This window comes from Diuraphis noxia, unplaced genomic scaffold (genome assembly GCF_037042655.1).
Source record: "Diuraphis noxia isolate RWA-SAM2 unplaced genomic scaffold, SU_Dnox_SAM2 contig0002, whole genome shotgun sequence".
Lineage (NCBI taxonomy): Eukaryota > Metazoa > Arthropoda > Insecta > Hemiptera > Aphididae > Diuraphis > Diuraphis noxia.
The window spans coordinates 85,802,474-85,815,976 of NW_028301712.1; the positions used below are offsets into that span (position 1 = coordinate 85,802,474).

At 26.1% G+C, this 13,503-nt stretch overlaps 3 protein-coding genes across 9 annotated transcripts; 2 read left to right on the forward strand and 1 right to left on the reverse strand.

Moving 5' to 3' along the window:
* The first annotated feature begins 3,142 nt into the window (after positions 1-3,142).
* LOC107163362 (uncharacterized) lies at positions 3,143-5,006 on the forward strand. 7 transcript variants are annotated; one of them, XM_015510745.2, is made up of 3 exons: positions 3,144-3,566; positions 3,680-3,764; positions 4,115-5,006. In XM_015510745.2, exon 3 carries the CDS (start codon positions 4,130-4,132, stop codon positions 4,502-4,504), a length of 375 nt encoding a protein of 124 aa, XP_015366231.1. In that variant the 5' UTR covers positions 3,144-3,566; positions 3,680-3,764; positions 4,115-4,129; the 3' UTR covers positions 4,505-5,006. The 7 variants fall into 7 exon arrangements, with proteins under 7 accessions (XP_015366237.1, XP_015366231.1, XP_015366230.1 ...); XM_015510744.2 differs by having other exon boundaries at positions 3,693-3,764; XM_015510746.2 differs by having other exon boundaries at positions 3,144-3,433; positions 3,693-3,764.
* A 1,426-nt stretch (positions 5,007-6,432) lies between these two features.
* Positions 6,433-9,259, reverse strand: LOC149059037 (COP9 signalosome complex subunit 9). Its single transcript, XM_089221734.1, has 3 exons — positions 9,032-9,259; positions 8,292-8,352; positions 6,433-6,697 (listed from the first exon to the last, which is right to left on the reverse strand). Exons 1-3 carry the CDS (start codon positions 9,101-9,103, stop codon positions 6,663-6,665), a joined length of 168 nt encoding a protein of 55 aa, XP_089077860.1. The 5' UTR covers positions 9,104-9,259; the 3' UTR covers positions 6,433-6,662.
* An 816-nt stretch (positions 9,260-10,075) lies between these two features.
* On the forward strand, positions 10,076-13,175 carry LOC107163345 (trimethylguanosine synthase-like). Its single transcript, XM_015510725.2, has 4 exons — positions 10,076-10,512; positions 10,933-11,064; positions 11,169-11,470; positions 13,012-13,175. The coding sequence occupies exons 1-4, from the start codon at positions 10,314-10,316 to the stop codon at positions 13,123-13,125; spliced, it is 747 nt and encodes a 248-aa protein (XP_015366211.2). The 5' UTR covers positions 10,076-10,313; the 3' UTR covers positions 13,126-13,175.
* Positions 13,176-13,503: the final 328 nt, after the last annotated feature.

Here is a 13,503-nt window from a genome sequence, read left to right on the forward strand (position 1 = left end):
CCTGTACCTATACAGTATACTAGTATATACCTATACATATTTTATATATACTGTAAAACACTAAAACCCATAGTCCATAGATTGTTGGGGCTTTTGGAGTCTCTGCAATATTAAAAGCTATTAACAAAGAGTAACATCAAAAAATCATGTCAAGAGTTCCATAGATCATTCATTCATATATATAAAACAAACAGACCACTTTAAAGCAGATTTGTGGATCTGACAAATATATAAAACCAGCTGAATAATGTACTCTATTATTACATTATTATTACCTATTGGCTATTATTATGAATTATGATTAATATATAAGCTGCGTTTTTCTGTTGTCATTTTTAGATTCTGAACGAAGTGATGAATGTATTGATTTTACAATGATGTGTCAAAAAAAAAATGAAGAAAAACGGGAATTTTTACGCAAAACCAGTTTTCGACCAAATCTATTTTTTTATATGGTTGTAATTCAAAAACTAATCACTGTAAATATTTGAAATTTTCACCAAATGTTTATGTTAGTGTTATTTATACAGTTTAATTTTCAAAAATGTTTGACTTTTTTTGAGTTATTTATAGACCACTGAAATTTTCAATTTTTTTGAGAATTTTGAAAATTTAATACAAGGTTCCTTATGAGTTGTTCTTATTGTATATGTATATCTATGATAATATAAGGTATTATGAATTATGATAACTACATGATAACTACACTAATTGATTAACCATGCCTTATGCAAAATGCGTCTTAATTGAAAAATCAAATATTTGTTTCAAAATAGAATATATGACAATATTTAAATAATGTAATATATCCTAGACTGACAAATCATCTCCGTTCAGAATCGTTTTTCGTATACAATGATACCTATCATTGCATTCAAATTTAATAAAGATACCTACTGTACAGCAGAGCGACATCCACGACTTACCTGCTTTTTTATATATAAAATTAATGTTTCTTCAATAAAAAAATTGTTATTTTATGCAAAATTATATGGTTTTTTTTATTAAAATGTACAGCTGTCCCGCTTTGAAGAAAATAAATTATGGTCACGTTATTAGGTATCATGCATATTAAATATTTTTATACAACAAATGTTTCAACTCTTATAGAGTACCCTGAGTACATATCAAATAATACTAAGTAACGTAGCCCATATACGTAGAACCTTTATTTTTTTTCCCCAATTTAGAACCGACGGTATGAGGAGGGTCTGTTTGCACAATTCTGCAATTCTGTTTTTCAAACAACTCGAATGTGTTCAATAATTTAGCATCTAGGATCATATTTTTATTTAATTTTGACTAAATAATAACTATTCATTTAAATCAAAATGTTTTTAAAAATATATAACATAAAAAAAGTACGTTTTGTTGTTTTGTATAATAATTTACAGCAATAGTTCGTTTTGGTTTAGTTAATGATTGGTGTGCCTATTCTATTAACATCGTTTTGGATTAATCAGTCATTTTTAAAAGCGAATTTGACTGGAAAACAAGCTTACGTAATAAGTTTTGATCAATTCCGACGACACTAATCTATTTCTCCGTCTTTTCCATAATAATCGATATCTAACCATAGATAATAAAGTTTATTTTTATTATCTGTATGACTATACCTATAACTCGAATTTTTCAATTTAGGCAATAGTACGTTTTAGATTTCCAGTTTTCCACCTCTCATTTGTCGTACACTCGTTACTCGTACCCATAAATAATTATATAGATAGTACTATAGTAGGTATATTTATATATTATCTATGGTCGTATCGTGCTAAATAGACGAGCGTCTAGACAGCACAAGAGCAAATACCTTTTCAATTATAATATCGTATTTCTTATTAAGGGGATTCGATACCGTGATTTTCTGTCTTTGTCTAACACATGCGCGTTATTGGATTTTAGTCGTATTTTTTGCCAAACATACCGATGGAAATAGTGAAGTAACAAGAATTATAAAAACAGATTTCAATTTGTCGTCAAGACTACTTGAGATCGACTTTTTAACATTTTCGATATTATCTTCCAAATTCTAATTAATGTTATGCTTATGTTATATTAAAAATTGTTATCAAAAAATTGTAATTTTTAAATTTTTGTTGAAGTTAAAATCAAAAAATCAAAAATGCGGGAAAGTCGATTTCAAGTAGATTTGATGACAAATTCAAATCTGTTTTTATAATTCTTATCGCTTCGCTTTAGCCATCGGTACGTTTGGCAAAAAATACGGCTAAAATCCTATGACGCACATGTGCTAGACAATGACAGAAAATCACGCCAATCACGGTATCGAATCCCCTTAATTATAATATAAATAATAATATATATAAATGAATTAATTAGTGATTAGAGGAATAGACAATAGATGTGATTTGTCATCTTAGAATAATATAATAAAAACAAGTCAATAATATTATACATTTATACCATAAGCGATGAACTATTTCGTATAGGTATTCCATTTTTTTTTTTTTTTTCGTATGGCGCTATTTCGCTAGGCCTAGTTCGGACGCCTGTTTGACAGAATTTCTATTGGGGCACCCGTAGGTTTCTGCCATGCCCCGGAGTGGGTGATGGCGGCACTTGTTCTCCGGACTACGTGACTTGTCCGGAGAAAAATGCCGCCCGATGGTTGAGGATTGAACCAGGTCCGGCTGGGCCACAGCCGACGCGTTAGACCGCTGCCACCTCGTCCCCAGTTATTCCATAAACACCAACGACTTGACACGAAGATCAATTAACAGCAAGCAACACAAAACAAGCAAATTCATATTAATTATATTTAATTCAATATCTGCATATATCAGTGGTCTTGAAGATTTAACGGTGCGTCCCTCCGTGTGTAATTTTATTTGCCTAATTAAATTGTATTTTTTTTTAAATGTATGATTACAACGCGCGCACTTAAACATAATATTGGATTATAAATCCAAATTTCAAAAAATCTGAAGAAAGTTTTGCGATTTGAACATTTTAAATATTTATTATTTTTAACGATTATGATAATTGATAAGGTATTTGCTTTTGTGTTGTCTCACGGTTGACCATACGGTAATATTTTACTCTCATGTGATATCGAATTAGCACAGAACAATATTATCAATATTATGATATTAGTATCCATATCAATTCATGATTCAATGAACTTAATATTATTATTATTTAATCATACCTATTGGCTATTATATCAATTGACAATTGTCAATTATAGGAATGAGTAAGGTTAGAGCAATATAGGTAGATGTAGGTCCTTATTATAGTGCCTTTGTAATAGTTATAGTCTTGGACTTATATTTATCTATGGTCTTAGATTTTACATGTCTAATTGTCTGCCCACGATTTAAGATTTCTTAAATCGTGTGTACTATATAGGTATGTTTACCACAGTTTCTACCAAGTCAAACATCAAGTTATCACAATATAATCGCTGATTACAGTACGTTTTGTTAAATTATTCATCTATAATTCTCTAACTATTGTTTATAATTTTTACTATTAATATTTCATATTAAATATTAATACAATTTGTATTATTTATCCTGACGGAGTTTGGATCCACATTTTGAAAAGTAATATGATAATAATGACTATGTTAATTTACCATTAATTTTAGTATTTATATGTTTAAGTAGCAAATTAATGTAATAATTATATATTCAAACCATTGTTTAATTTTTTCAAGGACTTTTTTTCAGAATAATGTTGGATATTACCAGTTGCTGTAATTCTTTATTCAAAATTATCTTCAAGTTTTTAGAAAATAAAACGTAATTTTTGTTCATATTTTACTGCTAAGTAAATTATAATTCTAAAATTTAAGCAGATCAAAGCAAAGCGTCAGTACCTAATACCTATTACCTAATTCAGTACACGTGTTGTATATTTTATAAAGTTTTTGATAAATGATTTTACAGAATTCTTCTGTTAAATTATTTTTAAATCTGAATATGTACCTAGTTTTTAATTAACTATTTAAAATTATATGTTGGTAACAATCTAAACATATTATGCACACATTATTTTCTTATTGATCATCTTACTAAATCTTTATTGGTAAAAACAATATTATACTATTGTTCTTACATACCTAATAATTGACAAATTATTTTACCAACAGGCAACTTTATTAGAAATGTCGTCATCTCAAGATTCAAGTAATGACGATCCATCCACATGCGAGATTGTCGATTTTGGTATCTACTATTTGGACATAGTGCAATGTCCATTAGATCCAAACCACAAACTTCGCCGTCACAGGTTGCCATATCATCTTAAAAAGTGCAAAAAGTCGTTTCCGAACAAAGTTCAATGCCCTTATGGCCATTACTATTATGTAGAAAAATATGAAATGGCAAATCATTTACAAACATGCGCTTATAAGCCAAAGACAGCTCAATTTGAAGAAATGCAACCATACAAAGTACAAGCTCAAAATGATAGAAATGATAATATTGTCTACAACTATGATGCTGATAACTACGCAATTGATGAACCCTATTGGGATTAATTATTAATTTTGTTAATCCATTACTTTAAATAAAGTTTAAATTTAACTGATATCACTTTTTATTTAACACCATTAAAGACTGTTGCGTGTTATATAAATCAAAGATATTTTTAATGTGTTAAGGTAAAAGTAAAAGCCTATAGTTTTAATGAAATATTAATTTCTTTTTATTTTATCATTTTTATGTTAATATAATTCAAGGGATCAAATATTTTTGTTTTTGAAAGTTTAATCATTAACATTAACTACTAAAAATGAATATAAATTCAATTAGAATATTTTTACTTAAAAATATACTCTTACTTAATAAGGTTGTATACGATACAAGCTATGCAGCTATATTTATTGTGTACCAATATTTCTATTTTATTATAACATTAACAACAATTAAACATTGTATACAATTTAATTTCATTTTAAGTTACATTTTTAGAACAAATATAATTTTAGTTAATTGTATTTTATAACTCATTGAAACCAAATAAACATTAACTTCTCACAATGTTTTTTTAAAATTTATTTTTGTGTAAATGTAAAACTGCACAAATTTTTCTTGAACATTGGAATCGAGATGATGATCACCTTAAGGCTTAAAGTATCATTATTTTGATTTTTGCATTAGTTTCTTTCAGTTCCAGGAAAATCTACTGATGATTTTCAAACATTGAAGAATCATAACAATGTTAAGTTTTAAATAAACTTTAAAAGTAATACACTTCCTACAAAGTAGACAAAAAAAAATATTCAAGTGTCTGTATTTTTATTTTATACCTGACACTTTCACAATGTAATTGACAAAATGTAATGTGGTTAGGTAAACAATAAATATATATTTATTGATTAAACTATATGATTCAGTCCATCATTTAATGAATATGTGTATTTAGGTTCCTAAGTGTCCAACCGTTGTTTGATATTATTTAGAACATGTAATGCTTATTAATTAACAATAATAAAGATGAAATTGTACAATATTAAGTTTATGAGACATTTCCTTCTTACACAATATCTATAGACAAGTTATTTTCAATTACAAGTCTCTAAATTGTTAACTTAATTAATAAAACAATACAAATGTGTTGTAGGTATATGTATATTTAAATTAAATTGAATTTTTCATACTTCCAAGATAAATTATTTATTTCTATTATGTAGTACTAAAAAAAGTTTGATAAAAATTGGGTAACAAGATTAAATCTGAAGATGATAAATATAGAATTATCATTTGTAGTAGCATTCTAAAACCGTCAACAATTTCATATTGTATTTATATTTTTAGACATTGACATTATTATTTATTCAAAAATCTTACTAGTATAGTAGAATAGTTAAACACCCGGTTAAACAATCATGGAAAATACTTTTATGTGCTTTCTAATCTAGACGTATATTTATTATTTTTCAATTGATATTGAACTTTAGATGATGCTATACTGCCGTCATAAGCGAAAACGCCGTAAGTCACTGGAGAACGATTTTGAGAAAAACGCGTTTATGTATTTTGTATTTTCTACGATTTACGGCGTTTAAGTTATTTGATCATTGATTTTATCATATGTTTGGAGTAATATTTCAGACATACAACATATTCATATTTCATCTACACAAGCCGAATTTCACAATATTTTTTTTTTATAACCTCATTTTTATTTTTTTGGGACTTACAGAGTTTTTACTTATGACGGCAGCATATTATGTGTTGTCTATGTTTTGCATATGTATTTCTCGTCAAATTGTACATTCTGAATTATGACTAATCCATTTAGCTGTTATATTTAATATTAGAAGAATTGACTTATCATCAAATTTATAAACAAGGATATTATCTAGTGAACTTCACACGTTTATTATGATTTTGAAGTGAGATGGACATTTTTGAATTGTATGTTCATTTTACTAATAATAATAGAATAAAAACATAAGAATGATTGTACTTCAAAAGTTCATAACACTGTTATATTATAATTTATAATATAAAAAATTAAATAGAGCTTTTTAAATATCTTATTATTTTTAATACTAAAATGCATAACAAATACTTGACATAATACAAAATTATTTTTAAAGAAAAAACTGTTTCACGACCACATTGACATTATTTGTTATTATGTGCCAAGTAATTTGTGTGTTAGTTTTTTCAATATTTGATATTTGTATGTTAAAATTCTTCATCGTCATTCAGATCATTAAAATCTGAAAAATAAAAGTAGTCCATTGATGAAAAAAAAAAACCATACAATAGATGTATGTGGTTAATAAGTATGGGGTAGTAAAATGCATTAAATCATTCTGTTTGCTAAGCAGAGAACCTTTTTTAAACTAATACATAGTTTATAAATTATTTATTAAATAAATTCTTTTTTTATTGCAGTATTTTTACTCCAGGATTTTGAGATTATTTTTTACCCTCACATACCTATTACATAAGATTACCCAATACAATACTATTGATACTCATCATCTTATACAATCAAAACTTCAGGAAAAAAATCTCTCACTTCTATTCTTCAAACAGAGAAAAAACATCAAAGATTTTTAAAAAAATTGTTATTTATTCACAAGTTAAAATGAGTAATGTAACTAATGTTTAATCTAGTATATTAAAAATCATTTACCGTAAGTTAGTGAATATATTTTTTTAAGATTTTCTTAGTTTTTCAGTTTTGTTTAGAAATTTGATTCAATTCATTCTAAAATATTATACATATATAGTAGAAACCAATCAGGCTGAAATGGTTTTATAAAGCAGACAAAAAAAAAAAACAACTAAAATTTTGAAAAAAAAATTATAATATTTTTTTTAGTAATTTAACTTTATAGTGAGATTCATATTTTGTTTAAATGTTAGGAAATTAGTTAACACTCTGGTTTCTAAGCATAATATATACATTTTGTTAAGTAATTGGTTAATTCCTAATGTCTAAAGCCAACTCAAAAATATTGTATTTGAATTAATATTTTTGATATCATATCTAAACACTGTATAATAAATATGGGCTTCTATGGTACTATATTATGTAATATGGCCGTATTAGCGGCATGAAAGTCCTAAAAATCTAGCAATGCAAAAATTGTTTCAAGAGGCCCATTATCTTAATATTTCTTCAAAAATGGCGTAACGTGGAGAGTAAAGTGGTCAATATGAAGCACCCTTATCGCAAATTATCAAAATATGTAGGGCTATGGCTCGACCTTAATATAGGGTTCTGCACCACTGGGCTATACTATTTAAGATGTTAAAATGTAGACAAAATATTATATCATATATTTTTAAAGAATTAATGATCGTATTATTAACTAATGAAAATTATATGTTAGAAAGATGAACATTACAAGCTTTCTCAATATCAATGAAGTGTCATGTTTTCACAATTATTTTCAGGAGCTTAGTAAAACTCCATTCTGCATAGAAACTTAAAATCACAATTTTTTTAATATTTTTTTTTGTTTACATAGTAAGGTCTATTAAAAACAATAAAAACACATTTAATATTCTTATCAATTCATACAAATAATCTCTGGGGGGAAACGCTTTGTTCTTTTTTTATTTTAAATCCTTTTAAACGCTTTAAATGTTTATGTATCAAACATTTAAAACAAATCAAATTATTTTAAGAACATGTTTAAAACATTTGCAACCCTGTTTAGAATAATAAACAGTATGATTAGTTAAAACTAACATGTTAATTATATTATGCTTAACATTAAAAGTGCAAACTAAAATTTGCTCTCAATATCTATATCAAATGATAATATAAAATACATGTGTTTATATTATACAACATACCATTATAAAAATCAGCTTGTAGACTTTTGTCACTTATTTCAAATATAACATTGCTTCCCGTCTAAGAACAATACATTTAATAATTTAATTAAGTATTGAATGATTCACTAAGCATGCTTACTTACAGTTTTTTATTTAGTAATAAATTTACAAGAACTCAGATTTTCAATACTACTTTAGAAGTGTCCTGTGGCAATAAAAACTTTTGTTTTTAATATAAAATCTCCTTTTTTAATCTAAGTTATGTAGTGGATTATAAAAAAAAAAAAATGTTATGCGTCTGATTAAAAATTCAAATGAGTAGTATCTCAATTGTCGATTGTATAGAAGACAATAGTTTTAAAATATAAATACTAAAAATATGAAACAGATGTAATTTATTGAATCTATACTGTGTTAAATGAGAAAACAGATGGTGAGCAGACCAAAATTGTTTCTTCTGCACAACTCCATTCAACATCCTACTACAGAAGAACCAGTTCCAGAAGGTTTTCATTTTAAAAACAAAAGTACCTATTTTCACTGAATAATCCTTTAGGTTCACAAAAATTCTCAAAAATTTGAAAATATGGTCTTATAAAGTATTAAAAATTCCAAACATTAGCAGATTTTGAACAACTGTATTGTTGAAGAAAAAAGACTGAGCATGCTTGGTGAATCACGTTGTATATATTATATACATTGATTATATATTATAGATCATATACTTATTATACTTATATAACATTTATTTAAATTACCTCATCATCCAAATCCATTATGGCACTGGTCCCTTCTGGGAACATTTCATCAGCAGCAACTACAGGCTTCATGATAAATTATCGTTTAAGTATCGGAACAATAACGGTGAATATAAAACTCAATGTGTGACGACTCTTGAGTTGTGCACTTGTGTAGTTGAGTTTTTGACTTGAGTAGTTGAGTTTGAGTTCTATCGTTTATTTGGTTTATTATATTAATTATTATCTAATGTTATCACTTATCAGCCCGTCAAAGATAGAGATTACAAAAATTATCATATTTTATCACTGTCCACTGAACAGGATTGAAAATCGCTTATTTTATTTTATAGATCATATATGTATATGATCTAAGGAAAATCGTGCTTATGTTATTATCTTTTCTCTTAATTTAAAATTTTAGTATGATAGCCGTCAACCGATGGGTACCATAAAAATTATTGTTCTACTTCTATATGGTATTTACGTGCTGCGTCTATGATTCCCACTACTCAAAATAATTTCCAAATGGTTATATTATATAAATAATAAATAATAATAAGTTCATAAGTTCATTGGTCATGGTCAATTATTGTCAATATACTATTATAATTATTATTATGATCATGGTAAACAGAATGACAAAATAGATAGATATCATCTCAGTTTTTTATAAGCATCTCCCACTGTATAGTTAACAAATATCATAGTTCTCCACTTATTATTAGCTGCCACTGCTGCCAGTCATTTTGTCGTGTACAAATGTACAATAGCAAAAACTACCGAATAGATGAAAAATAAATCAGAATAATTATTTATTGGTATGTGAACTATGAAATCTTAAATCGTAAACAAAGCAGCAAAAACCGAAACAATGAACATGGCAGTATTAATAAAACAAAATTAAAGACGTTCAGCAACGTCGCAACGACATCGTTTAAATATTATACCTATGATTTATAATTTTATATGCCTTGTCATTGGGTATTTGGTTTTGGGTGTATACAAAAATCATGAACTTATATACAAAAAATAGTTGGTACTCATTGATAATAAAAATATTCCAGTATCACTATTCATTAGAGTGACAAAATAATAAACAGATTTGATTTTAAAGTTCGTTGCTAAATAATAAATCAATTCATAGATTATTAAAAATACTCCATGACTCTATTCTAGTATTATAAAATCATTTTCCAAGGTTTAATTACACATTTACACTCTACAGACAACAGAATAGATTTAGTATATTCAGCGGTTTAATTTATATGTGCTTTCAATTGTTCTCTCTTAAATCTTAATCATGGGTATTGATGGAATTCTTAAAAATAAACGCGTACGAAAAAGAGAATTGAAAAATGTTACCAAGCGTCAAAGATTGGATCCAAAAATTTTTAAAAAACTACCTGCTGAAATACAGAAAGATACTTCATTATTAAAATATTGGCATTCTAGATATAGACTGTTTAAAAAATATGACCAAGGAATCAAATTAGACAGTGGTAAGCATAAAATTACAATATTATTATATTAAAAATATTTTGTCACAATGTTGTGATGGTGATACTGAGTAAAGAAGAGTTACAAAAAGATAAAACTGTGATAAAAACAAGTTTAATTCAAAAGACATTGTTGTTATACCGGGTCTTTTTTTGAATTCAAACTTAGTTTTTAGGTCTGGATATTTCATATTTTTATATTATATATTTATATTATATTTCATATTTCATATTTAAATCAAAAGACATTGTTGTTATACCGGGTCTTTTTTTGAATTCAAACTTAGTTTTTAGGTCTGTGGATATTTCATATTGTTGAGTAAAAATTGAATTTTCATGTATACCTAACCTTCTATGTAGAAAGAAGTATTTTTTTTTAGTTGTATATTATTATATTATACTATATTATATATTATTCTTAAGAAAGTTGGTATTCAGCGACGCCAGAAGTAATAAGTCGAATGATTGCTGAACGGTGTACTTGTGATCTAATAATTGATGGATTTTGTGGTGCTGGAAGCAATTCTATTCAATTTGCGCTAACTAGTAAAAAGGGTAGGTAGACTATTTTTAACTTGTATTCATTCATTTATGGTTACAAATAATTATTCAATTTAAAACTTATATGAGAATTTAATTAAAATCATTGAATTTTTCAGTTATTGCAATAGACATTGATCCAATTAAAATAGAACTTGCACGAAATAACGCCATGGTTTATGGTGTATCAGATCGTATAGAATTTATTATTGGAGATTACTATGCTTTGATTCCCACTTTAAAAGCGGACGTTGTGTTTTTATCACCTCCGTGGGGTGGCCCTAAATATTCACAAAAAACAACTTTTGACATTGATGATATAATGCCGAATTATGGAGGTGGTAAACGCCTATATGAATTAACTCGTCAGATTACTAAAAATATTGCATTCTTTCTCCCAAAGAATATTGAACACAAGCAAGTATGTTTGATTTTATCTATAAATTAACATATTTAATCTATATTTTAATTGTCTGTTATAGCTAATATTTAAATCTCAACATGAAAACATGTATGAGTAATTTTTTTTTTTTAAATAACTATAAATGAAAATGTTATTTTATATGATATCAACTTAGTAGCAAAAAATCATTAAATGATCTAAGAAAATAATTTAAATGCTTAAAACTTGAAATAGAATATTTTGCGCTCAAACATAATATATAATTGGCAGACCTTTTAAAGAAAAAACCTACATTAACTATAGGGTGGTGTATAAAATTCATTGGTAGTAAGAGAAAATTATTTATATAAAATATACTAGCTGCTCCCACACTGTGTTGCCCGTGACAAATGAAATAATGCCTGTAGATTTACACCTTTTTAAACTCCATTAAATGTAAACTACAAATATTTTAATAAAATAATTTAAGTGGTTTTTACCTTATATATAATACAGATCTAAAATGTTATTTTATTATAATAACCATTTTTAGTAACCAATGGCTATCCTAAATTAACAAAAAATATTAGTTTTTTAGTAAGCCGACAACTGGCGCCTTTTTCATACAACAATCCCGTAGGCCATAATTCCATAATATTCAGAAAATAACAGAAATATAGAAATATTATAAATTTATAATCAACTAGTACATTATTTGTTATTGTCACTCCCACAATTGTCAATCCTTAATAACATTGATAAAACCATTGATTATAAATACTGTAGTATTTATAATCAATGATAAAACTAAAATAATGTTTATATCAGGAAAAGATCTTATATTTATTTTGTTCCGATTCTGGTACTGCTATTAAAATATTCCGTTTAAAATATTTTAGTTCAATTTGCAAATGGATGACAAGAGTTTTGGTTAGGATTTAAAGATTCGAATAATTTTTCTTTTAAAATGTATTCTTCTTTAATTTATAATTTTAGACGCACATAGAATAATAATTTATGTTAAATTGTTAAACATATTATTGTCAAAATATAATCTAAATATATGGTGAACTCTTGTCAAGTCAGAATTGGAAAGACTGCTGTAGTCATTTAAATAAAAAGATTTTACAAGAAATAAATCACTAAATACAAATAATTTTAGTTTATCACGCAACTCCTTGCACTTTGAAGGTAAATACAAAATTAATAATCATTGGACGGCGTAATATTTTCGCATGTGCTGGGTTTCTAACATTTTAGGGATTAAAATATGATTTCAGAACACTTGTTTAGTCTCTGGTTCAAATATGTAAATTATAATTAATTGCTCAGATGATAAATTTTGAAAACCTATAAATAATATATTTATTAAATGAGGGATCAGTTAAAATTATTATTCTTGATTATATGTAGATATTTTATTTTTTTTTTAAAGTGAAGCGCTCTTTATATAAGAGCATTTTTTTTGTTTTCAATTTTTTCTTTGATGATGCTTACATTATATAATATAATGTACATATTATATCAATATTAGTATTATCCAATGTGTCTATTAATAATAAATTTGTTTTGTCATTTAGTGTATTTCTTTAGCTGGCCCAGGCAATTCGGCTGAAATAGAAAGTAATTACTTGAACAATAGACTGAACTCAAAAACATTGTATTATGGGGATTTAATTAAGACCAATAATTAGTATTATAGATAAACAAGTAATAATAAAATATTTGATTCTTGAATGATAAAGATTTTAATGTTGTATTGATGATTTTTATTTTTATTTATTCAAATTATATAACAATATTGGTTACAAATTACAATATAATAGATAAGATATATGGTTAACAATTTTTACTGTTATAAAATAACTTTTAAAATGATATGTATGTGTTGTGTAAGTGTATTTGATACTCTTAACTTAAATGTTATGAAATACATTCCTGTAAGCATATTTTAATTAACAATACAAGTAGACGCATAAAAAAAAAAAAAAATGGTTTGTGCTTCAGTTTGATATTGTTTGTTCCATTTTGATTCTTTAACAGAAACAATTGTACATATACAATAGACATAC

Bases quoted from the DNA above. Each gene is read 5' to 3' on its own strand.
- LOC149059037 (XM_089221734.1), bottom strand. From the start codon at position 9,103: ATGAAGCCTGTAGTTGCTGCTGATGAAATGTTCCCAGAAGGGACCAGT. The intron at 8,353-9,031 runs GTAATTTAAATA...TATTGTTCTTAG, and splicing joins TAATGGATTTGGATGATGAG to ACGGGAAGCAATGTTATATT. The intron at 6,698-8,291 runs GTATGTTGTATA...TTTATTTTTCAG, and splicing joins ACAAGCTGATTTTTATAATG to ATTTTAATGATCTGAATGAC.
- LOC107163362 (XM_015510751.2), top strand. From the start codon at position 4,130: ATGTCGTCATCTCAAGATTCAAGTAATGACGATCCATCCACATGCGAG.
- LOC107163345 (XM_015510725.2), top strand. From the start codon at position 10,314: ATGGGTATTGATGGAATTCTTAAAAATAAACGCGTACGAAAAAGAGAA. The intron at 10,513-10,932 runs GTAAGCATAAAA...ATTATTCTTAAG, and splicing joins AGGAATCAAATTAGACAGTG to AAAGTTGGTATTCAGCGACG. The intron at 11,471-13,011 runs GTATGTTTGATT...TTTGTCATTTAG, and splicing joins AGAATATTGAACACAAGCAA to TGTATTTCTTTAGCTGGCCC.